Source organism: Chelon labrosus (genome assembly GCF_963514085.1).
Source record: "Chelon labrosus genome assembly, chromosome: 6".
Lineage (NCBI taxonomy): Eukaryota > Metazoa > Chordata > Actinopteri > Mugiliformes > Mugilidae > Chelon > Chelon labrosus.
The window spans coordinates 10,441,843-10,469,055 of NC_140342.1; the positions used below are offsets into that span (position 1 = coordinate 10,441,843).

The 27,213-nt window shown below is 40.3% G+C and overlaps 1 protein-coding gene across 1 annotated transcript in view; it reads right to left on the reverse strand.

Annotated features, from left to right (window-relative positions):
• Nucleotides 1-2,408: 2,408 nt before the first annotated feature.
• Nucleotides 2,409-27,213, reverse strand: part of LOC311489838 (calsyntenin-2-like) — a 133,609-nt gene continuing 108,804 nt past the window's right edge. The window contains exons 10-18 of the mRNA XM_084547139.1: nt 16,773-16,935; nt 10,959-11,125; nt 10,607-10,755; nt 6,751-6,956; nt 6,391-6,558; nt 6,027-6,172; nt 5,769-5,889; nt 5,270-5,460; nt 2,409-5,122 (exon numbers count right to left, since the gene is read on the reverse strand). Of these exons, the coding sequence (XP_084403265.1) occupies nt 4,868-5,122; nt 5,270-5,460; nt 5,769-5,889; nt 6,027-6,172; nt 6,391-6,558; nt 6,751-6,956; nt 10,607-10,755; nt 10,959-11,125; nt 16,773-16,935 (1,566 nt within the window). The 3' untranslated portion in view covers nt 2,409-4,867. The remainder of the gene's footprint in view (nt 5,123-5,269; nt 5,461-5,768; nt 5,890-6,026; nt 6,173-6,390; nt 6,559-6,750; nt 6,957-10,606; nt 10,756-10,958; nt 11,126-16,772; nt 16,936-27,213) is intronic.

Below are 27,213 nucleotides of genomic sequence, written 5' to 3' on the forward strand. Positions count from 1 at the left end.
AGTGGCCTGCTGGAAGTCATTTTGCAAGGCTCTGTAAAGACCTTCTACAGCCCTGTCCATCTCTCCTGGAGTAACTGCCTGTCTCCTGGAATCTCCTCCATGCTCTTGAGACACGGCAAACCTTGTGGCTATAGTATGTATTGATGTGTCAGTCAGAAGAAATGTCAGTGACCTCCACCTGTAAAACTATTGCTGTTTTGGGGGTTGTCTCATTGTTGACGCTCTAGTTCATCTGTTGTTAATTTCATTAACACCAAAGCAGCTGAAACTGAAACAACCCCCTCTGCTACTGAACTGACCAGATCCCATAAGTTTAATTTACTTGATGCTATACTCAGGGTACTCCCTCCCACCGTCCAAAGACATGCTTGTTAGGTTCATTGGTGGTTCTAAATTGGCCTTAGGTGTGCATGTGAGTGTGACTGGTTGTCTGTCTCTCTGTGTCAGCCCTGTGATAGACTGGCGACCTGTCCAGGGTGTACCCCGCCTCTTGCCCGATGACAGCTGGGATAGGCTCCAGCACCCCCTGTGGGTAAGAGTCGGCAAGTAACAATCGGTAATGCACATGAGCAGAAATGGGAATGTCACGGTGACCCTCCAGAGGAGAAGCAGTTACAGAAAATAAATGAACGAATGAATGATTTCTTTCCTTCGCACGATCAGTTAAATCCTCCACCAGCAGGGGGCACTAACTCTCCACATTTGAAGGATGAAGCCTGTAGAAAAGCTCAAACTTGTGGAAGATATTGTCTGATCTGAAACCACACATAAAATCCATATCAGTTTTTTTTAAATAATACCATAAACAGAATGTGTTAAACTCAACTTACATATGTTTACTAGCTGTAGTGGTTTTAAAAGCTAATTTCTCTGAACGGTTACACACCTTCACATTTTTCAGTATCATCTGTCCCTGTTAACCCTCTCATCTCTCTCCAAGAAGCTCTTTCTCTCTGGGAACAGTTTCATATCATGGACATAAATTATATTTTGGGTTTTGAACAATTTGTTGTTGTCCCTGATCCAAATTCATGCCCTTGGCACAAACATTACTTTACAATAGGGCACCTGTTCAGCACATTATTGCAAGATGTTGCATCACTGAATGCCATGTCTCAGTGTGTCTCTTTATCACATTCAGCATTTTCTAATCCAATAAAGACATATTGCATGAGTTTAGATGGCATTTCTGACACTGTCTGGATGTTTATCCAACCAAAACTAATAACTGTGTGAATGTTTGTGTCTGTGGTTCAGTTATTCTCCTACCAGTGACAAAATGATAACTTAATGTATGTTTTTATGAAAAATGAATGTGTAACAGTGTTTATTGAAACATCTTTTTGGGGCTTTTTTGTGCCTTGAAGCTATCTGATATTTAAAGAGAAAGATCTTTCATTACAAGTTACTGCCTAACTCTGAACTACAATGAGTGGATATCCACCTTCTTGGACTGCGGCACAACGTATGAAGGGTTTTTAGAGGACTGAAGAGATGGAGATTTTCACAAGAAAAAAAAGGACAACTCTACCCTTCAGTTTTATTAATGTTAAATTTTGTTTGAGTCGGGTACTCTTCAGTGTCAAGGAAAATGAAAGAAGGTATCTCTTCAAAACCGTTTAAATGTCCAAGCTGTACTATTAAAAATGGCATAGCACACATGAATGACGTGTATAGAGCAGCTATGTGGGGAACGTTTTAATAATAATAAATTAAATTAAATTAAGTAGTGCCCTGTTTTGGATTGTTTTGTTTTTCTTATTATTTGCTGGATGTTTTCCCTTCAGACTTATTTTGGGACATCTTGGAAAGCCCTGATTTTTCTGTGTTGAAACACAGCATCTCATTTTCACACACACATATTGCTCTGCAGATTTCTTTTGTAGCTCTAATTAAAAAAAAAAAAAAAATGAATAGAGTCTAAATTGGCTGTAGGTGTGTGTGTGAGTGTGAATGGTTGTCTGTCACTCTGTGTTGGCCCTGTGATAGACTGGCGACCTGTCCAGGGTGTACCCCGCCTCTCGCCCGATGACAGCTGGGATAGGCTCCAGCAGACCCCGCGACCCTTCACAGGAATAAGCGGGTACAGAAGATGAATAAATGAATAGAGGTCAAATGCTAACACGCAGCACTGACTGACCTTCGACATGGTGGCTGTTTTTCCTGCTGACGCCTTTTTCTGTCAGAAGTGATGCTGAGCGCTGAAAGATACACACTTGGATTGCTAGGATTAAAAGGTGGCTCTGAATGTGCATTCGTCATACACCGTAGAAGAAAAGCCGCTGTGTATCAAGCCAAGAAATGCATTTAACAAATGCAGTGATGTCACGTTTATAATGTGAACTAATGAAACGCAGAGGCATCCAGCTCCCAGCTCCAATGTGTGATGAATTCAGGCCGCTCGCCAACAGTAACAATGGAGGCTTATTAATTATGTAATTTACAAGCCTCTCAGTCTGCTAACACACAAACACACAAACACACACATGCATGCATCAGGTGTGCAGAGCAGACACAGAAAGGAGAGCTGAGTAGAGTCTAAAACAAGTCTTTATTGGTCAATATACAGAAAGCAGCGGGATGACCACTAAAGAGAGAGAAATCCCAACCATTTCGTTTACAAAAAGAAAAAGAAACCGATATATAAAATAACTGTCTTAAACATTTTTACAGGGTTTATTTTTATATGTAAAACAATCTCTTTTTTTTTTCTCTTTAATCGTTCAGAAGCATAATATGACAAAGAGGGACGACTGAAACGAGGCAGTTCTTTCACAATGATGACATCACGATCACGGGTGCTTAAAGGCCAACGGGAGGGGGGCGGGGGGGACAGGTGAACAGGAGACGCATCAGTTAGAGAGCTCAGAGCGAGCAAGAGTCGGTGGTGCACATGAGCAGAAATGGAAATGTCACGGTTTCTTTCAGCTCATCTTAATGTGGACAAACTCTTGGAATTCTATTTAGTCTGAGCAGAGTTATTTGGTTTGTTATAGTGAGGGAAAACTTAGAACCAATAGAAGTTTACACTTCTTCTTGTTGCTGTTGTGAATTTGTGCAGGAATGTGGACTCGCCGCTCCAACTTAAGTTTCTCTTCACCTGACTGTAAAGGGGCACTCCAACGATTTTACACATGCAGATCACGTTCCTCTACACGGGGATGGCTACTCAGTCAATATAAACAGGTATTTTATGTAATAATCTCATAATAATCTACAAACTTAAGGCATGGAGTTCAAAAACACCTGGCAACGTTTTCACACGAACACATAAACCCTCATAAACAAGACTCATATTGTAGGAAAGGAAAGAGTTTTTACTGTGTACTGTATATATCATGTGAGTCTATGTGACCAGACTTATTTGGTCTGTTGCACTCTTAATATAACACAGCTTGTTCTTCTAAAAGCCAACATTTCTTCTGTTTTGAAAGGTTTTTAGTCTTACTTAGCCCAGACTTTGTTGTTAAGAGATAGTTAAGGACTACAACAGATGAATTTTGTGTCTATTCATTTGATCTAAGGCATGGTAGGACACCGACACCTGGACGAATGCTTGACAGGTGAGATGCAGGTGATGTCAGGATATTTCAGCCTGTTTTTAAATCTGTCCCTTATAAGTCCTCTGTCTTTAAAGTATAATCTAAATCGCTGGAGTACCCCTGGTCCTGTCGTTTATACTGGGCCCATAATTGCATAGAGGGCTCCCTTTACTGCAGATATTGAAGGGAAAACATTATATCAGTAGCATACAGTAACATCACTGCATCATGTCATCTGCTGATAAAAGAAAGACTTCTACCTCTAAACAGCAAAGGCTACATTAGGCCACAGTATGGATAGATATGGGACACAGATAGATGCAAACAAAGAGGCGTTCAAAGGCCTTCTGCTCTTTGTCTCTAATTGTACTTTAACTCCAATCAGCTTTCACAGCCTTAAAGCTGACAGAAAAGTGATCGGCTAAGCTTTAAAATACTTCAGAGAGAGAGCAGAAGAGGTAAATATTCAATGGTTAATATTTCTGCTTTGCACTGAGAGTGAATCAGGACAAATGTGGAATGTTTAGGGTTTAATGTGCAGGCAACAGAACCACGGCACTGTGACGCATTTGAAGAAACTCGGGATTTATCAAAACACAGACTACAGTGACAGAAAAGTGTTTGGTTGGAGTTAAAGATGAGAAAAGAGGACGTACGCTGAGTGACAGTACAGCTATGTCATGCCTACTATTTAGGCCATGGGAAGTGTACTTAAAAGGTCTATGGATACATTAACTGGATGTGCAGTGTATATGGGCGTACGTGTATAACCACACATCTTGCAGCCAATCCGTTTCAAAATAAATACAAAAGTAATCTGAGGACATGTGTATTAAGCATATGGATGAAACTTTGTGTTTACATCAGTGTTCTAGTTCATGCTTGTTTGAGAGATTGGGACTAAATTTTATCAGCAAAACTTCAGATGAGTCTGCACACATAATGAGCTTGTTTGATATATTCTGCCCTGCTCCATCGCTTGTGACGTGAATTATAATAATCTACACGCAGACAATGTTTTTTTTCCAGCGCTGTGGGGACGTGGGCATGTTTGGCTTTGTCCAGCAGAGGGAGATGTTTAATTAAAAATGACAACACAGGAAGATTCAGATTCAGAGTATTTTTCCAGCAACAGATTGTAAATCCTTTTATCAGAGATTTTAATTCTGTGTGTGCGTACCTGTACTGAGCATGAAGGATGTCTGCATGGTGTGTGTGTGTGTGTTAGTAAGTGTATTTGTGTGTGGGTAACAGAGAAGGAGAGAGAGAGAGGGGAACATGTAGCGTGTGTGTGTGCATGTGTACATCCACGTTTGTGTGCACGGTCAGTATGTTATGGAGGAACTGTCCCACACAAGTTTTCCCTTCTGCTTCCTCTGCTTCACCTCTTCTCTACCGTCGTCATATTCATCCTCTTCCTCTTCATCACTGTTATCTGACTCAGCACACGCCATTCCTCCTGCCAGCTCTTCGTCCTCTTCCTCCTCCTCCTCCTCCTCCTCCTCCTCCTCCTCCTCGTCTTCCCCCTCATGTTCTTCATCTCTCACCTCTTCGCTCGCTGCCTGGGGTCCTCTTACATTCTACAGATCAAACACAGACCAGATCCAAACATTTAGATTATTAACAAAAGTATAACACATCTTAATTATTCCACTGAGCTCCTCTTATCATCACACATGAAATCTTAAATCGAGTGAAGAAATGAAATGCTGACAAGATGTCTTTACCTCCATGGGGTTGACGGTGATGGTGAGCGCAGAGTTGTCCCAGTCCACCTCAGGATCTTTGACCTCATCCTCGTCCTCTCTGGACCCATCCTGGTGAGTGGCGTGGATCCTGTAGACGCCTATCACTACGATCACCACCAGGGCGGCGATACAGACCACGATGACTACTGTGGCTGCTGGAGGTGCAGCACCTGAAGGAGAAGGGTTACAACAGTTACGCATACATGTTCATGGTTTGTAGATGTCATGACTACAGATCTCTGACTTAAATGAGACATAAAAACTATGCTTTGCTTTCTTCTCCAACTAATGTTTTAAACATCAAAAATGCTGTCATTTTGGTTTGAAAGGCATATTTGGCAGTAGGTAAGCAAGTAACTGATAGTAATGACTGGCTGGTTTTGACCTGTTTGCTGTCAGGTTGCATAGAGAAAGTCAGGTGACCTTTAGCACCAAATATTTCACAACAGAAATTATTTCAGCTCCACCCGTGTCTTACCTGACCCGTGTGAGTTGAGAGTGTGGATCATGAGCGGGTGATGGATGGGTCTCATGTACTGCGGTTGGGCAGCCATATGGTTGACATGCTCCACAGGCGCTGAGTGGTGAAGAACACTGACCTATAAAGGTAGAGTAACAATGAGTTTGTGAAAACTGTGTGGCACGACTATTAAGACGATGCAGCATCCTCAAATGGACAACAGAAACATGGAGAAGAGTGTAAGCAGATACAATTGTTCATATAAAACATCCAAACCTCCAAATTGAACTCGTTGCTGGTGTAACGTCCGTTGAGTTCAGAGCAGGTGAGTCTGAACTTTCTCTCACTCAGAGTGGCAGGTCGCCAGTTCCTGTAGCGCAGTTGCCTCAGTGCCTGCTCATAGTGGGCCATGGAGTCCACACCTAACGCAGAAAGCATACCGCAGTCTAACATATGTTGTGTGATAGAACAGCATGTCAGAGCAATAAATAAATCTGTAATCATGACAGGATCGTTCTCTCCATCTTTCTTACTATAGAGTGAAGCTTTATTTCAGATTAAAGAGTGAAGCATTTTAGGAGATTTTAAGGTGACTCCATCAGGTTTTGTATTTCCTGCATCTTTCCCTGCAAAGTGTTACCATATATTGATATTCCGGAGGTGGAGTTGGTGGCATCAAGGTGTTTTCCCAACAGAGCACTGTGATGAATCTCCAGACTCTCTTTCTCAGGATTCAGTTCCTCCCCAATTACCAGCACGTCACAGTAGTCCAGGTTGTGCATCACCTCCGTCACACCTGGCCTGCGGGCTATACACACAGACACAAAACTACATGTGTGATTTGAAATGAAGAAAGGCCAAATATCCAGCAGACACTGGAGCAAAATGTTTGGGGAAAGAACCATTAATGTGAAAAACAAAACAAAAAAAAGAATGAAATTAAAAGAAACATTTTCGTCTGAGAGCGTCTACAGCGGCTCAGTGCAGTCTCGCCACTCACATCCACCGAAGCCATCGCCCTTCATCACTGTGCTGGTGATGTGAAGCTCTTTGAAGGGTGCCACACCCAGTGGGCCCCGAAGGTCAGCGGCAGGCCTGACGAGTCGATTAGATCCTATAATGGTGATTCTCGGTTCACTGGGTTGCAGCACCATCACTACTGCCTTGATGTCTGGGATGGAGAGACACGTGTCCTCTCCGAAACACCTGACAAACACACAGATGAGGAGAGGAGAGGTTACAGGACGGGACAGGACCAATATTACTGCCTCAGTGCTTATTTGTCTTGGTTTAACTCACTACACTTGATATTATTGAAAAATACAACTTTTCTGGATAGATATATGCTTGCACTGCAAATTCCAGGATCTAAGAACAACACAGAGCACATGTGTTTTAAAATCAAAGTAATTCTCTATAATATCTATGACTAAATAAGCAACAGCCAAGATTTCAGTTCAATTTTTTTTTTTTTATCACAACATAATTCAGATTAACTGATTCATCAGGACTGGATGTATAGTTTAATCCGATTTGACTGACAAAGGCCAGTCAACAAAGCAACCAAACAAATGCTTAATCCCTTTTTGGTGCATGGAAATAGATCAACTTTTACCAATAACTCACATGTAGAAGAACTAGTCCTAATTGAGAAGAAAATTGCATCCTGAAGTGTGAAAGAAACTGCTTTAATTTTTTGTTTATAACTCTGTAGGAAACACACAACCAACAAACTGTGATGAGAATCTGATTAAAAAATGAGTAAACTTTGATTAGTTCACAGAAACAACTTCCAAACAGAGCGTGCTCATTTCAAGCCAGTGAGAATGACACTGAGAAAATGAGAAATGCAGAACTCATTCTTTTGGACCTAAAAAAACAAAACAAAAAACACAACAAATAGAAAACTGTGCATTAATGTAGCTCTCGCTCTAAGCAAGGAGCTGAAAATAGTGAAAATAGGCTTTCAGGATGTTTAAGTTGAAGCTTGCTTGTCCAATCAATTTCCTGTGAGCCATCATAATTGATTACCACTTCTGAGGTTTGGTAGATGCCAGAACAGACGCAGATAAACACTGAAAACCGACAAGTATAGACCAGTCTCTAATGTTTCTTTTACCACCTCATGAGACAGACCACTCGCTTTAAACCATATACATGGCGTGCTAATTGAAAGGATTTTGTTGCATATTCTTCTCTAAAAAACATCAAATCCAAATAAAGCTGCGCTATAAAGCATTTTTTCCCCCCCACTGATACTGAAATTAGTGGGAAATGCTTTTATATTCAGTTGTATACAGTACACTCGCTGAAACCTTAGTCTGATAGTACCACAATACTTACCTTATCTGTGCTTTAATAGGTTCATTATTTTATGTACAGTATATATACCACAAACAGAGGTTATAGTCAAGTTTAAAAACTTAAAGCATCACTCTGATGTCTGAGTCTGAGTGCAATTAGCTATGACCTCTTTTTCACCACACGACTCTAAAACTCGTGAAGGAGAATGGACGTGAGCGTTTAAGGTCTCTAGAGTAACCCAGGATTTTTTGAAATGTTTAATTAAAATGTGGGAATACTGAGATAGCACTCAGAAGCATTTAAAACAACACAACTAAAAAAATATCAACATGTGTACTGGTAAATGCTGCGAGCAAAGGCGGCTCCATCTGTCTTTATCTTGAGGGGAGCTGGAACGTGTTGTTCAGAGCCAGACAGCCTCTATTGTTGCTCCTCGAGCGCGCCTCAATTTATCGACAAGCAAGCGCCTAAGCCGATTCAACCTGCCTACGTTCGCAGCTCAACAAACGAACAGGTGTCCGATGTGTGTGGAGACGACATGAACGTAATGCATGTGCTGCAAGACACGTGAAGAAGTGAAGAAGTGAAGAAGTGAACAAGGCTTGGAGCTGCACACAAACACACAGAGATCCAATCAAGCGTGTTACTCTATGTTACTCTTTGTGCTGCTGCTTAGTGCTCTGAAAGGAACTGGTCGGACATGAGACCTGGAGAGGAAATTCAGATCAGGACTAGAATGTTACAATAGCTATTAGTAAATCCAAATACTAGTCAGTCCCAAGGTTTAAACAAACAATTTGTGCCACTCAGAACTGAAGAATGTCCAGTTTCTCTGCAAAATCAATGATAACGTCACACAAGAGGTTTCACATATGCACTAGTTATTGTTTCACCATGTTTACAGTTACTAGTGTATAGTATATACACACACGTATATGAGTATACAGGGAAACCATATATTCTAGGTAATGCAGTGAGAGGACATTAATGGCTCAGCCTAATAGACCATTAAATTTTAAAATACTAATGCATACTGTAAGTAGTGTTTTTGGCCCAATGGTGGTGCTAGAGAAATGCCAGTGGGTCACTGCACGTTTGTAACGTTAATCCAGTTGTTTATCTTAATATCTACAGAAAACGTCAAGAAAATGTGTTTTTATCTCAATAAAGGAAAATAATGTTGCTCCTTTTGGACCACAGTGTTTGCAGATTTCATGCCACTCTGGCAGGCACTTTTAAAGATGTTTTGTTCTAAACAAGTGGTGGAAAGAGAGGCAGGCTGAGTGACTGACATAATTCTGAGATCATGCGCTGCCAGTGATTAAAGTCAATTCAGTTAAGTCAAATCTAATCAAATCCAGAGACAGGTGCACAGAGGAACAGACAGAGAAGACAGAGAACAAGGTAGGGAACAAAAGGAAGGAAAAGTATATGCCCTTTGTACTCAACAGCAGGCTTCATGTCTTTAGTGGTTTTTATAGTTTTTACACTAATGATCCATCTTTTGTCATATCACTGGGATCTCATCATAACACATCTTATAGCCTTCCTTTGACACTTCAACCTCCAACTCTCTGGCTGCTTGTAGCCACTGTGACCTTGCTGGACCAACAGTTTGCTCTCTATCTTGTCCCACATTTTACTGTTTGTATGCACAAATTCATATTATTGTTCTAGATATGGTTACATCGAGCAGAATACTGCAAGATGCGTGTAGTAAAGAGTTAAAATCTTAGTCTGCAAAGAAATTATCCATTCTTATTCAGAGCAGTGCTCTGCCGCTATAACAAACAAAAGAGGAAGAAATCAAACACTGAACTCTACGAGTCACGACACATTAAATATGCAGCTGTTCTGAACATCAAACAGGTCCCCATATCTCCCCATGACCCGCTCAGTGTATAAAGCAAAGCAGATACTGAATTCTCTCATGTTGGCTAATGCTGGGTGACGCTTACAAGTATCTTATCTACATAACTGCTGTATAGTCTGTGCAAGGAAAAACAACAGAAACACAATCTGCACTTGATCAAAGATGCACACATAATATAATACAGCTGCCTTAGCCATAAAGGTAAATGCACTAAGATTATGAAAGCGATTTTTCTGCGGGATATTGATCGGTTTAAATTTCAAAATTTCAAAAAGTAATCAGCTGGTGAATAAAACATCGGCTGAAACAAGCAACAGAAGTTGTAGGTAGCTGTGAACTTGAAAGTCTCACCTGTTTCATATCATACATAAAGTATAGAGGCAACCTGGACAGTCTTGGCAACAAACCAGTAGGTCCTCGCTTGGTTACTTTTTTGAGTAATGTGATATAAACATGATGGAAACAGAAAATCTAGAGTTTGTCTGGCAGGAGACAGATAAGCAGAAGGTTCTGACATTTTCCCTTGAGGAAGATGCTAAACTCCCAGATGTTCCAGCAGATCAGCTCAGTGTGTGTGAAGAGGGCTGATGTGGGCATGTGAAAATAATTGAATGTAAAGATGGGTGTTAAACAAATCTGCGTGTGCTTTGTCTTGATAAAGGAGTCCATGTGCACTCACTGCACTGTGGTGGTGATGTGCAGTCGTCGGAGGCCTGGCGTGGGAAACTGGCGAGAGTTGATGTAGGAGACCTTGGTCATGGCTGTGTTGATGCTGTCAACATCCTCTCCTTCCACCACCAGCACAGACTGGGCAGGGTTAAAATGGAACTGGACAGATACACAAACACATTTAGAGTCAGACTGTGGTGGATATGTTGAACTCAATGACATGATTTAGGGACATATTATAATGGAGCATACAGGATAAAAAAAATTTTTACTTTCCATTTTACAGAAATGCAGAAGTGGTTACTGTACAAGCAAACAACAGCTGAAAGGTGTTGCGTCTCTGTAACCGTGTCTCCACGCACCTTTATGTCCTTTGCGAGGCTTTCGAGGGAGTTAATATCAAGGCCTTCTTTGCAGGCCTGCAAACAGGAGATAACCTTCTGGGTTTCAATGCGGCCTGGTCGAATAGTCAGACCAGACAGGCTGCCATGGAAATACTGAGTAAACCTCGGGGTCGCTACCTCACCACCTTGAGGGAAAAAGAGATGAGATGTGGTGAAGAGAAAGAGGACAAAAGAAGAAGAGAAAATGGTTTAAGTACAGAGGTGGGGAGGATCTAAAGGGAGATAAAAAAGGATTAGAGGGACAGAAAAAAACAACAACGCGTAAAGCATAAAGAGACTGCTGAAAGAAACATGCGTAAACTTGCTTTGGGGAAGACCAATGGAAAGCATATAGATAAGAAAAGAGGTAACAACTCTAACATGAAATTAAAGCACTTTAAGTTAACTAGAAGAATTTCACTGTGAGTTTGACAGATGTGATGCTTGGAAATACACTAATCTGTACAAAATAAATGGAAGCGCAAGAAAAACACATCGGCATTGTCACTGTGTTGGAGCTTTCACAGAAGTTCAGTCTGTGGAGTCTGTCAAGTCCTGACATATTTTTTCAGGTTTTTCCTGACAACTCTACCTTTTGGCACAGTTTCATCTCTGCTGATGAATTTCAACCAAATCATAGTCCACTTAAGGTAAATTACTTTCTGAGTGAGCCACTTAGGTCAGCTATGACTTACACGGTTTGAAAAAAAAAAAAAACACAGAACAAAAAACAACCCAGGGAAGGCTGACAACTCCCCTAAAAGTAATGCTGATAATAATATAATGTATCTACGCCAATATTTACACTCTAAGTATGCCGCAGTAGCGTAATATGATCCTGACAAATATTTCCTCAAATCACAGAATTACAAGTTCTTCCCTGCCCTACATGCTACATACTAGTCCTTTAAATCCTAGTTCATGCCGTGATTTTAGGATTTTTAGTCAATTAAATTGACAGTCATCTCTCTTTTACATTAAATATTTATTTCACACAAATACAGAACACTGTATTGTGATGCAATTCATCTGGTTAACCCTAATCTATAGTTTATTCTTATTAATATAGTCAAATTTATGTGTGTTGTCTTATTTACTGATCTAAAGGAGACTTAAAAAAATATAGTCTGTCATTAACCAACAACAAAATCAAACTACATTAACAGGCCAGGCAAAAAAATAAAAAATAAACAAAACCTATACCTATTATTATAGACTGAATACAGCTTCGTTAACACTACTGAATATTGACCCAGCAGTGTTTAATATTAGTCACATTGGCACCGTGAGAACACACTGTACTGAGAGTATGGGGCAATTGTAAGCAGAAGCTGCAGATGTTATTGTGACACAGCTAGTCTCTACAGAGCTGGAGGCATCAACTCTCTCAGGTCTGTCAGTGTGAACCATACAGGAGAGTACACATGTAGAGTCGAGCAAAAAGATCCTGTCACAGGAATATTGCCTTCAGGACGCTGTGCAGCAGCTCCTGTGTTTGTATAAAAGCTGCATCACATATTGAGACATTTATAACTAGACAAGTAGCTGTCAATACCTGTAGAGGAGAACAAGAAAGGTTGTCCATATGTCATATGTGATATTCATGAGTCCAGCTCCGTCTCTGGCTGAAGAATATTCTTAAACTCCTTCATTAACACAACGTAGGCATTACTATGGAGGTCATGGAGTCAGACAAATACAAACTCCTGTCTACATGTGTCTATCAAATTAATGACATAGAGGGAATTTTTACTTCCTGAAACAAACAGGCATAACAGCAGGGCTGCACATTGTGACTTTTGTTATCCAGATTACTCCAGAGGTAACTTTGACAGAAAAAAAAAAGTAAGAGGTCACACTATCAAGCATTCTTCCCTTTGACCTTTCTGTGATGTATATTTTATGTCCAGGTCACATCCATAGATTCCACATTTTGTCAGTAAGCATACACTTAATACAGGAGTTTCATTTCAGTATAGGTCTTTGACTGTATATAGAAACATATTACAGCCACACATACATAAGAAGGTGTAGGAGCCCAATTAGCAACCTTTTAGTACTGCTACATTTACCGTGTCACAAGAAAATATTTTTGATGAGGATGTTTTTAAAGGTGAAATCAAGTGCTTTATTTTTGTCATTATACAATGTACAACGAAATTACATGGTCGGATGGAGGGTTAGTCCTGAGCCGCTGTGACAGAGCGCGCTGCCACTGTGGGCCAACCTGACCTGGCGCCTAGCACCCATGTTTTTATCTGCAATTTTAGCACAATATTGTGACGTTGAAAACTAAAGATGATAATAATCTGTAGTTTGTACTTGTATCTATTAAAACTGTATTCATTTATAGATATATCACTCCCCCTGTGCCCATGGTGACACCGTTTTCTTCTACATAACCACAATCTAATCTAAGTTTATTATCCTCATTACATGTGAATCCTTCTTTGTCTGTATTTCTCTATGTCCAGGCACTCAGGGCAGACATGTCGAGTACCGTGTATTAGAGACGACAAGTAGGTATAAATAGGAGCAGAGTGAAAAGCAGTCCCAATATGCCCGTCCATCATCTCCCTTTCTGTGTCAGTGTCGACACATTCACCGTTATTCTTTCCTTTCTTCCCCATCCTCATCTCCCACAAATGGATTGTCAAAAGGTTTTCATCAAGACAAGGTCTTAGTGATTCAGTGAGTGTGAGCGGATATTCTTGGATTACCCATGTTAAGACATGCCTTCATGATTTTACAGACTCAAAAAGTGAATCTAAAGTAAATGGAAAAATACAGAAGAGTACTGTGACACGTGTTGAACAGCAGATCCAACAATTATGTCCTGTAAATAATTTATGTGCATTGGCAAATCAATATTAATCAAAAGTCAAGAGAAAATTACGTCTGTATATCAATATGTGAGAAAGTAGCGCTAGTCTTATAAGGATGCCCCTACAGCTGGATCTTGTTTAATTGGAAAAGCAGGCACAATAACATCAGACCATTCCACAAAAAAACCCCCACAAAGCTAAAACAAAGGTAACTGGACTTGCTGATTTTTGTTGAAGACGTTTCACCACTCACTCACCCAGCCACTTCACTGACTGGTGCAGAGTTTAGTATTTTATTACTGTGGATGTTTCTGTGGAAACTCATGACTAAGGGCTGTTAACAACCAGATACTCTCTGCAACTAGAAGATGATTAATGCAGATTAACCAGAGTGTCCTGATTTTTCACGTAGTAGTTCTTAGTTTTCTTTACATTTTATGATAGATAGATAGATAGATAGATAGATAGATAGATAGATAGATAGATAGATAGACAACTTTATTGATCCTTTTGGGAGGTTCCCGCAGGGAAATTGACATCTCCGTCGCATACAGCACTGTGAGACATACATGTACACGAATTAAACCCCAAATAGCCAACACCCAGAAAAAGAATAATAATAATAATAAATATGTGACTGTACATATGTGGCTATTGCACAAATATTATGATTGCACATGGTTAAAAAGAAAAATACCAACTGCACATTATTATTGCACTCATGAATGGTCAGAGAATCAGGAAAACAGGAAATCAGGAAACTGGCTGCCCCCCATGTCTTTCAGTCCCTTTCCCTTTTGTCCTTCTCCCCCCAAGTGAGTGGTGGTTAAACAGTTTGATGGCACAGGGGACAAAGGAGTTCCTTGATCTATTTGTCCTGTTTATGTTTATGTTTATGTTGTTCCTAACTGCCATTACTGCGACACCTTCATGAATGAAGCTGTTAACACCTGTGTGTTTCATGCTACGACAAATCAAAAGGAGAAAAGACATTGGCACAACCACCAATTTAAAAACATGTCTCTCTACTTGTAGCCATGATCAGCTGTATACCTGTGTGACTGTTCTTGTATGTTACAGTGTGCTAAAAGCATCTTTAAGGCTAGTGTGTTTTGCTTTTGCTTTTTTCACTTTAATTGGTGCCTTTCATTCCCCACATACGATCACTGCACGGACATTTTCATGACTAATGTACTACTTAAGTATCTGAAAGCCGTGAGGGCTGCCTTGAAAGTTCACACCCGCTGTCTTGTTGCAAATGAAATGAGACAGTCTAACTCAAGAACCGCTTATTACTACTGAAAACAGCATAGAAGCAGCAACAACCAAACCATTTTCTTGTTAACCTTGTAGGGAAACAACACGTCTTGTTTTTGCTCTCAGGGCAGTGAAAGTACAGTGTGAATGCCTTTTTTTCCACACGTCTCATCATTATGTTGTTGATTGTGGGGAAAAGAGGATGGAGAAGTGGGAGACTCTGAAAGGCAATCTTGCTCGCTAATGGCCTGCAAAGTTATCAGTTGCGGCTTAGTGAAGCTTAAAGCGGCTTCATTGGGATGTAATAGCAGGCAAAGTTGTCCTCCATTCACTCTGGCTAATCCTTCCTTCAGGGCTTTCTCTCACAATCAGAGATTCATGGAAAGAGGCAGCAGAAGGAGGCTGTATGAAGCAAGCAAGAAAGGGATGACGACAAAAGAAAATTGCAATCAGGCACAGGATGAAAAGAAATTTAAAATGCAACCGAAATGCCATCAGGGTGGAAGCGTTGGAGGACGCTGTTGTGAGCGTGAGTTAGGAAAGCTGCTGAACCGATGGCTGCCGTCTCATTCCGCCCTCCTATGAAGCACTTTTATGTAATTATTCAAGTAATAAAGATGGCAGCGGGGAAGCTCTTATTCATTGCAGTGTGACCACGATTCGCTCTCGTTCCCTGCCGCTGGAACTGACATTCCTGTTTGATACCCACTCGGCTTGTGCCTCTCAGTTTCAAAGAAGAACCATCTTGCAGCCCTGGGGCATAAATCTTAATCTCTTTATTTATTTTAACAGTGAGTCTCCAGCTTCCCATTCCACTCTCTGTTTGTGATTCATATGTAATTTTCTACATCTTTTGGATGATGTACATCTTTGTTGTTGCAGTTTCTCTATGCTTACCATGTGTCACCCTAGTTGCATAACAGATCTGTTGGACAGATGCACCTGCAATTTGTGTTCAGAGCATTTAATCTCTTAGAACTTAACTTTGAAAAAATGACAACAGATTTCAGTGCAAGGAAATGAATATAAGAGATGTACTGTTGTTAATAGCATTCCTGCCTCTGCGTTTTACAGAGGCACAGATCATAGTGCATAGGTTTTACTTTCAATGCTTTCAAGTGATATATGCAGTGTGGCAAATTGAGTTTAGCGAGCAAAATACAAACAAAAATATCTTTTATATTTTAATAAATCCACTGTTGAGAGAGAGAACAAAACAAAAAGTCAAATTAATAAAATGTATTAATGGATTTGATGTACATACAGGGTAACAAATGAAAGGAGGGGAAAATAAAGCACCAGAACAGATGAGAGGTTTGTTGTTTTCTCTCTCTCTCTCTTCTTATTTCCTTCCTTCATTTGTTTTTTCAAGCGTACTAAAGCAGTTGCAACTGTCATATTCAGCCATAAACCAATTAAATAACCCCCGTGTTTTTAATAATAAAGTAATAAAGATGATGTTGCTCCTCTACTGATGTGGCTGCTTGTGAAATTTTATGTATAGTAAATAAATAAACACTAACCTCGAGCTGAAAAGGCTGCCGCATATAAAACGCCTGTCAGATTATAGTGTAGCTGTAAACAATCCTAACAACACAGTATCTGTTCCCTGTCTGCTCTCGGCTTCTATAATGCTGAAGTCAGACAAGGTCAAACTACTTTTAGACAGACAGACAGACAGACATTCGGGGCTGTATGCACACACACTGACCTTGCCAGCAGGCGCCCACGGTCAGCTGCGTATCAATCTTTGAGGAATGGATTGGCCAGTCATCTGTCACCAGGTAGGGTTCATAGGTCACGCCATCCACAAACAGAGTCACGGCGGGAAATTCCACGTTGATTACATAATAGTGCCATTCCTTGTCACAGATCTGCAAAGCAAAGAGAAAAATGACCATATTATTAACGTGCATTCGCTTAAATAAGAAAACATTCTTGATTTGCACATAAAAATAGGAGCGCTTTAAGAATTCATTCCTCAGGCAACTTTTTAAGGGTCTTATTTGGGTTAGAAGCGTTTTCTTTTCTGTGGAGGATTATATTTTTAGGGCTGCCGTTGCGAAGAGGAGGATGTTTACTCCAATCATGTAGAGTTAAACCGACGGCACATCCTCGAACGCTCCCAGCCTTTCTACCTTGAATAAATGAGACGCAGCGAATTCCTCTCTGCTCTCCTGAATCATTTGCTCCTTGTTGTCAAATAGCTAATGAGGGTTCAGTCTAATGAGTTGTTCATTAAAGGCACGCGATGAGTGACAAACACAGCTGTGGAAGACTCATGTGCCACGCAACTCTCACAAACATTCTTTGATTACTTGGAGAACTTGCGGCGACGCATCCTGTGCTCTGGCTTTCCCCCACCTCCATCCTCACCACTAACGGCACTTTACCTAAACCATATATAAATGAACTTGACATTTCTGGCTGAGGCCTCTCTGTGTTGAGCTTCCTACTATGTTTTAAAGACATGCAGCTTTAAATCTGAACCGGAGAGTTTAAATTGGTTTTGTGTGTGATTGTGAGTGATGCCAGGTTCACATCATACAAGAGGGAAGATAAATGATGGAAAAGGTTCCCATATTTAGGATTTCAGAGCGGTCACATCATCAGACAACTTGAGATTTTAGCATATTGTGTGACTTCTTATCGCAGATTTGAGCTGTTTCAATCAATTCAAACCAACAAAACTAAATAGAAATACACAACCATAAGACATATTTCTTCAAAGTCCGTCTTACTATCTAGCAAAAGAATTGTTTGCCACTAGCATTATTAATGGTCCCTATAAAGAGTGTAGTGTGAAGAAAGTGTAATGCTTGTTCAATATATAATACACAAGGGAAAACTGGTGATAACAACATGACGTGAACAAAGCACATTTGTCTGTGTGTTTTATATTCCACTGGGTGGGAAAGAAGATTTCCAAATAGCAAGCTTTAACCACACTGGACAACTGAACAAGGCTGTGATTGCAGAGTACGTCCTTCAGGCTGCAATAAGTTGTGTTTTCCGGCAGCAGAGTTTAAAACCACACATTAGCATAACTTTTCTTTTTAAGTTATTAAACTGAATTTGTTTCTGAACTGTTCCTTATTTTCACGTCCAGCAGTCACACAGCAAAATCAGTAATCAAAATGAATGTAATCACTTCATTTATGAAATGGGTTCAGAAAAATCACAGTTGCAATTAGTGTAATATGCTATGAAATGGTTTAAATGCATGAGTGACACTTGAAACACAACGACAGCACAATGGCCTCACAATGATGCCTCAGCTTTCTGTATCGAGGTAAATAAGAACGTATTCACAACTGACAGTGTGCTTCCTTTGAAAGGTGTGCAAAGGCCTTTAGAAATAAATAATCCTGTCATGGCCATCTATTTTTCTCTAATCAGTCTTGGCGCGAAGGATTCGGTTGAATTAACGACAGAATTTATTTGCGCTGAAGTGGAGAATATTTGCTCTTTATTTTTTATTATTATTTGGGATTCTCAGAGAAACAAAGAAGGAAAAGATTCTAGATTCAGATCGATTTTCACTTTGGTAGATTTCTCATTAAGACCCAGTGGCCTCACATAAACACACACGCACACACGCACACAATGGCACTTTACTTAGCTGTGATGTGAACTAATGGAGCTGAAACGTGTGTTGGAGCAACCAGGAATCTCTGGGGATGTTCAATTTAGAAAGTGGAGACTGACCGTATATGAACACGAAGAGAAAGGAATTCCCACAGGATCACCAGATCGAAGGTTTTCCTGCCCAGTAAGTCGCTCAGCAGATGATAAGTTACAATGGTTTTATTTGGATTGTTCCCTTTTATACAGCCCATGATTCAGGCCAAGTTTGGCTTGGGTTGTACTTCGGTGCTCAATAAAACTCTGTTTTGGTGTGATATTTTTTTGGCTTCCTCTAATATACATATATTGAAATATCCAGGGATGTACGTCCTTTATTATTAACAATGACAGTGCATTTTAGTTTCATCATCTCACTTTTAGGATATGAACGGGCACTTGAATAGCCAGACAGAATGAATTGCTACTTCCATTTAGCCGCTGGCTGGCTGCCTGCAGAGGTGAGTGCAAAGTTACGTGTCTCTCCAATTATCCGCTCTGTTTATGCAGGTGACTGCCTCCCTCTTTTACTACACTTAATATTCCCAAAGCAGTGATTATGGGGAGTTTATGAAAGCATGACGAGATAATAGTTAACCATCTCCACAATGCATTTCATGAAAAGGACACCGGACAAAATTCTGACAACGTGTGTGTTATTCACATGCATAACAAAATTAGTCTCAAAGAGGAAAAGCCACCCGAGGAGATCTTTGAGTCTGTATTTAGGGGTAAATCCAAAAAAGGGGTAAATGTTAAGCCTAGCATGATAATTTACTCATAATAGCGATGCAAGCATGTAGTTTAGCAAGTAAAATGTTTACTGTTTTCTTCCTCTTGGTGTGAGTGTTAACACGTTGTGTTATTACAGAAAGTGAAGCTGAAGCTGATCACAACCTCGACTAAATTTAATGAAAATTTTATTCCATGAAGAAATTCCTTATGGTATTACTGAAGTCAGAGAATTATGAGAAGAATTATGACATGGTGGACTGTATATTGGTTATTTTTAAGTCTGTTAATTGACTATAGATGGATTGTCAATCTATCCACTGACATGTTTAGTTGACTGATGCATTAGTTGGATTTATTTTCAAGAGATGTTTTTGTTGGCAATGTTTTCTGCTTTGTTTTTGATCACTGTCTCTGAGGTGAGTTCCTAGGATCAACATTGTCATGGAGCTGCACCCATGGGAGGATTGTTGACAAGGACCTGGTGTACTCAGCCAGCCTCACTGGGGCAGACAGACCCAACAGACTAAGGAAAAGGTGGAGGTTGGCAAGGAGTATTGTTTGGTTTGTTTTTTTGTTGTTTAAAATTGTAGTCTGAGTGACATCAATAAGGTCTTTTGGGACAACTAAAAAGGTAAAAGTTAGCTATTGTGCTTAATGTTTATGTGAATTGAAGTCCTTGTTGTGGACCGCTACTGCCTTTTGTTTTTTTGCAATAGTGCATTTATATGCTTGGTGAATGTCAGTTTTATTGTGCTGGCTGTGAGTACTATGTCTCTCTCTAATTCAGTCAATGGATTCTATTGCACCACTAAAACCTTCCAGGACTATAGTGGTGGAGAGACCAATAGTACTATCATCCACTGGGACATTTTGAAAAAAAAAAAAAAAAACATTCCTCCTCAACAAAATTTTAAGAAAATATTTCATGAGTTCTGGCAGTGAGGCATAATGACAATGAAAAATGAAATGGTGTGGAGTGGGTGTTGAACAGAAGCACAGAAACAAAGAATGTCCTCTTTTTTTATATGCTAGTTTTGCATACACAGTGATTGCATTTGTGAAGACACAAGAGACTTCATTAGACTTGCAGAGAATTTAACACAAAGGAATCTCTCAAAATGTCAAGCTGGCAGGCACCAAAGGACAAAAAAATAATAGAAATACGTTTTGTGGAGTCACTCGGATACAGATCAACTTTATTTAGAAGCTGGATCATGGATCACACTTCTGATTGCCTAAACTTCATGTCATACCTTCATACTTAAAAATACTTAAATACTTAGAAATGCATATACAGAACATTAGATACCTTTCTGCTGCTGCGACATGTTTTTACACACATTGCTTGTCCAAGGGCACATTAGTCAGAGCCTGAGAGTTCAGCTCTGCATCAGTGTAACCAGACAATGAATGCTAAAACACTGTAATGAGCTGGTCCCCAGGCACGCAGCAGACCTGCTTAGGATGAACGCAATAATCAGGGCAGTCCCACAACAGAAATAGAGAGAGAGAGGTGGAGAATAAGAACGAGACAAACAGAGGCTGAGGTCTGTCCATGTTGTACATCTACTCCAACTAAATTGCTAAACATTAACACCAATAACATGTCCACGCAGGTGCTTTTAATAATTTAGCCAAACTAGACCTCTTGTGCACCCTCAGCCTGCTCTTAGTTTTTGTTTCAAATTTTAGGAATTACATTGCAAAAGTAATGGGCAACATTACATCTAGGTGAGTCACTTCCAGGGGTCTTGTGCAGCCTGGCTCACTGTCACGGTTTAATGGGACACTGCATATAGCAGAGGCATCTAACAACGCAGTTGTTAGGAAAGACAGTGAAAAAAGGTAAGCATTACACTCATCCTTAAGTTTAAAAATGGAGGGCTGCCACAAAGAATCTGACTGGCTTGTTTAGAAGAATGGTCATTATTTTTTTCAAAATTTCTACCAAGACTTTTTTTTTTTACTATGTTTTCGTCCAACAATTAAGTAGTACGCCCATGTCACCATCCTTCTCCAGTCAAATCCCCAAATTTTGTAAACTGTTGAATTTGAAAAAGTGCTTCACCCATTGGATAGAAAAATATACATATCTCCCTCTTCATGTATTCTCCAAGATCACAATTCCTCCTTGATTTTAACATAATGGACTGAATAACTACAATCATTCCTTTATTACTATACACTTCTGATAAAGGTTTGTCTGCCAGATGCTTGTGACTAAACCCCGCCGTACTGAGCCAGATTCTCTTTGTTGAGTGTATTACCATGCAATAGCAGTGTTTTATTGCTGAGGATAAAACACCAGAGATAAGCCCGTCTATCTTGTGGAAATCTGCGTCGGCTTATTTTCGAGAGGCTATTACGTCTTATATAACAGCGCAAAGGAAGAGAGATCTTAAGAGCCACTTGGACCTAGGAGATATTACACAACCTGGGGTTTCAGTGTGAGTTTTTACCCAAAGTGTCCCTGGCAAAAACAATTCGATGGATGACAGAAGGAGAGCAGAGTCACAAACCTTCGATTTTATTGAGCCAAACAGACGTTATCTGACTAGTGAACCAGAATGGATTTCTGTGCACTTTGCTGAGGAGAAATCTGAACCAAAAATAGTCCCTTACCTCACAGGCAGTATTAGTGCATTTTAAATCTGCTGACATGAACAGAATAATGAGGACATTCTGCCGGCTGCTGAGAAGCCTTTAATAAGGTCAAGTTTATTTTGATGCACCTGAGAGGTTTGTGATGCAGGGAGACGTCCTTAGATGGATGCAAAATGCAATATGATGGCGATCTGTTTCTAGTGACAAACATCACCTTTCAGGAATGCCAGCTTCAACCACTAATCTTTGCTTAAAGTATTTCTGATTAGGATATAGTGACAACGACTGGTGCATAACTTACTCTTCCACACATGATGGCAATACTGCTTTGCTATTCTCCTCTCCAAACACTGATTGCTTACTTTCTGTGAATATTGCGTTCACAAGATAATTTTAGAAATTGCGTGGCTTTGCCTTTAGGCACCACCACCCTCCTTTCCTCTTCTTCCACCTCTCATCTGTTCTCTTTCATGCTCTATTGTCTGAACTAATTTCTTCATTTTTTTTTCTTCCCATGTTATCTCCACCTCCACCTCATCACTCCCTCCTAGCTTCCACCCCTCTTCTCTTTCCCTTTTCATCGCCTTTGTTCCTCTTCACATTCCTCGCCTCTCCCCATCTCTGATCTTCTCTCACTGTTGTGGCACAGCATTTTTGATGCCAGGCTATTACGTGTCATTGTGAGAATGACAAGGATAGGAAATAAAAGGCACAAGGCGAAATAAAGAAAGAAAGGGGAAAGAGCTTCGCTCACGCACTCAACAGCAGATGCATAAAAACGCATGTTGTTGTAAACAAGCAGTTTTCTGTGAGGGGGCAAATCTAAATGTAAGATGCATCAACCTGTCATGCAGAAGTGTCATAGTAGAAATGTGTTTCCAAAAATAAATGATTGGCAGGTTTGTACTAATTAAAAAGAAAAGTATACTTATTCAAAAACTGTATCTATGTCTGCTACAGGTTTAGTGTTGATCTAAATATGTGGTTAAAGGAAAGCTAAGATCTAATTTATGGTAATGACAACTAAAAAGAGAAGGATGTGAGGCTTTACGTGGGATTAAGTGACTTAACTTAATGATGTTTTTTGGCAGAATTTCTTTCTGAGTTTATCTGTCTCTCTGCAGTTATCTGTTTCCTCTGTTTCCCACCAGACAAACTTAGCTAATGAAGCCTTATGGCCAACGTAAAAAGCTTTTTAATCTAAGGAAAGGGGAGCAGCTATAGAAGGGAGGGGAACAGACAAAGAGACAGACATATGAAGAGACAGAGATGAAGTTAGAGAACAATAGGATGGAAACAATTTGTCTGTGCTGACTAAATATGTCCGTGGAGTGCACTCAGCATGTATGCTAAGTGCACAATAAGCAGCATTAAGTAGCCTCTTCTAACGCACACACAAACACATGCACTCCTGCTATCCCCCTCAGCCTCAGGTCCCAACACATGCAGAGTGCAAAGACATTTACATTTAGCGAGGCTGCTGCGGCTGCCGCTCTAAATAGGAGTAACACAGGAAGCACCTAAAGCAGACAAAGTCCAGCTGAGCTCTCAGATGAAGGCGTCTGAAAAACGGATGCTAGAAATGAAATAAACACACAGTGAAAATGCACAGGCCAGAGGCAACGCTCAGCATATTCTGTCTTGCTCTCCGTCGTCTTCTGTTGTGCTTTCACAGAAAATAGAAGACGTGTGTTTCATTGCCAACTCGTGTTCGTTTATCCCAAAGCGTGCCGCATGCTGAGTTCTTGCAATTGAATGACTTGCAAAATGAGAGCGATTCGTAGCAAATGGTATTAACACTGAAAGGGGAATAAACGCAGCAAACAAAAAAAAACACGAGGCACACTGAGAGTGATTATGGCTGCTCTCATACAGAAAGAAGAAGTCTGCCATGTCAAGGGGATTTATTTGAAACGCCGGATCTGACTATTTCACCTCCAAAGTGAACAACCACTTCTCTTTTGTGTTCTTCTGTTTTAACCTTTAAAAATGTGAGCCAATGTACACTGCTACATTTTTACCTGCAGGCTTTAAATTCAACTGAAACATTTATCAATTTGTCTCTCGTGTGTAATAAAACTAAATCATTCTTTGCATATGTGCTTCATGTCCCGGTATCTTCTACGAACAAGAGGTGAAGCAATGCACTCACAAACCAACACCAGCACCTACACCATCCAATTAATCTCGTGAGGAACAAAGGGAGGCTTCTAATCAACACAGGCCAGACAACAAGTCATGGCACAACCGGCACGGTAGTAGCAGGCAGATAAGGTACATAATTGTAGGCGCTTTACAGACAAGCAATGAGAGTAATTTTGTTCCACTCCAGCATTCAGCCCCTATTATCGAACTCACATACAAAGGATAAATGGCAGGGGGGTCTGCAAACCTTTCGAGCGGTGTAATTGGTGGAATGGGACGTTTCGGAGCAAGTCACAGTACAGGATATGCCACTGTTCCCCAATGGCACAGCTATCGTGAATTGATGTGAAACAATGTTTTATTAATTTAATTATTTTTTTTATCTCAGGCCACAGCAGAGAAAAATACCTGTCTCACCTCTCATCGTTCTGTGAACATACATATTATTTTAAATAGTCCATTCATCTGGTGGGAGTAGAAAAGGACACAGAACACACACATTTGTTCTTTATGCTGAGAAAAAGTCAAGCCATTCAAACTGTAGGTGTACATAAAGGTTCAGACGAGGAAAAAAATGACTCGTGACTTTTGACTTCCCCATCTACCCCTCTGCTTTGTGACTTTGACTACATGTCTGGCACAATCTCACCATCTTTGGCTTACAGGACCAGTGAACCTTGATTTGAATAGGACTTTGTGACTGTGAATGAATATCCTCAGGACAGCTGGATTGTACTGATAGACCCTCTAGAGTAAAGGTTGAGTGAATAATGTGGAAAGAGGAGTGATTCATCCTCTAGTCCATTACTGAGGCTGAAAAAAGAGGCAGCAAAACAGGCATCCTGTGCGTGCGTGGCTGTGCCCACGTATACCCTCACAAATAAGTCGGCGCTCGTAGATGCTTGTGTAAAGGTATCCGTCAGACGTGACATTCCTTCAGAGTGTTCGATCGGCATGGAAAATGGACGCCTCTTTCTCTTGTACGTTTTCTTTGCCAGCTTTCTTTCATCCCACTCTACCCCCTCCTCTCTTGGGGTGAGAATTGCAAAATCAATAGAGCTAAATGGAGTTGCTGCGGAAGCCATCGAGTGTCCTTTCTAAGTGCTGGAGGAACAAGGACAGTAAGAAGCAGCTGTGACACCCGACAGTCGCCTCTTTCCCTTCTTTTCCAAAGGTCTCTACAACTCTTGTCCTCGTTTTCACCACAAGCCAGTATAGCAGTCCTCTGTGTTGTCTATATGTGCTCAGTTAATATTGAGCATTAATATGAATATTAAGGGCCTGTATGCAATACTGATATGTAATAAACTGGAGACCATTAAGTGAAGTAGGTTTTATTTCTAGTGAGAATGAGAGCCATGTGGAAATTGATCTGGTTTAGGATTCAAGCACATGCCACAACACTGCATTATTCTTTGGTATAACTTATCTGTAGTGGTCTGAAAAAGTTTGCAAAGCTGTGTTTTCCTGTATATTTCCATAGCAACGGTAAGCACAACACTACGCCTCTAAAACCAGCTCATCTAAGAGGAATTCAGCCTATTTAATTTGCTCTGTTTATGACACGTTTGATGGGGGGTTGAACGTCACTGACCATTCAATAGTACTATCAATAGTCCTTTTTGGCAATAAATCTGATAAATAAGTGGGACGTCAGTGGAGTTTTTGAATTATAGTTGAACCATAAACACATTGTTGGTTCATTAAAGGTCATCTATGCAACCTTGTAGTAATAATGTTCAATTCAGATTCATAGTCAGACAATGTAGCACATTAACTTTTATTTTCCCCTAAGCTAAAGGGTCTTATCTTATTTCAAATGCACTTGATTATGTACAACGGAAAGTGAATGCATCAGTGTCGTTGACTGTCTACTCTGCAGTACATTCATCTTAATGCTCTTCAAGCAGTTGTGTTTAGATCTGCTTACATCATTGACTTATCATCAGCTTTTGAAGTTAATATGTCAGGCAGTTTTCCATCCTGAATTTATAGAGAAATGTTATCAGCATCATTATGGTTTTGGTCACCTTGTGTCTACCAATTTCAGAAGGAAACATCTGGTTCTTAAAGTGCATCCACTATGTCCACCAGCTGGTCTCTACCCGTGTCTATCTGCTGTTTGGCGCTGAGCAGGTAGGACACTATGAGAGAGGTGAACCAAAACGGTGAAGGTGCAGGCAGGTCAGCTGAGCAATGAGCTGAAACTCACTACAAGTTCCTGAAAATCTGAGGCGAGCAGAAGGCTCAGGCGGTTATTATTCTATTTGTAGAGAGCAGAAGGCTTTTTCAAATACTCAATTCTTGTTGACGTGAAATGCTGTGTTCCGCTTCAGGGCAAACATCGGGATTTTATATCGGCTCTTCAGATTCAAAGACTATAGGTTTCTTTATAAACTCACTAGTTTGCACCAAGGTTTGAAAATAACACAGACCTATATCTGTTGTAAAGCTGAAAAAAAAGGGGTGAGTTTCTTCTTTGCCAGTGGTCAGTAATGAAATCCAGTTGCAAGACATGTTTTTCTCAAACAGGTTTCTCTAATGTGCTTCTATTTCTATCTACAGGTAAAACATACAGTCAGTGAGGTAAGTGTATGGCCAGAACTTTAACAAATACATATGACTAAAAGTGTGGGAAATTAGATTGAAAAATAGAACGTAAGAGTCACAGAGCAGCTTTTTCTCCACTCTGTTCATTTAAGCACGCCTCTCGTTAACCTTGAGTATTTCAGACCAGTTTCCATTAATATTTAATGAGAGTTTCTGCACAAGTGATTTGTACTGGTGAGTAGGATCATCAGAAATTCTCTTTGACTGCACTGCATGTTTGCTCTGTGGTCTTTTTCAAGCTCCAACTAAAGGAGCAAATAGGATCCCCACTACCTGTGAACTATATACATGTGTAGGAGAGAATGAGAGAAAGATAATAAGAGAATGAGAAAAAGCGAGACTGAAATAGAACGGTGTCTTGTGGTTGTTTGCTAAGAAAACTCAGCAGTCTGCTTCTTGGCTGCCCTTCTTTTTTGTCATATCCACCTCAGATG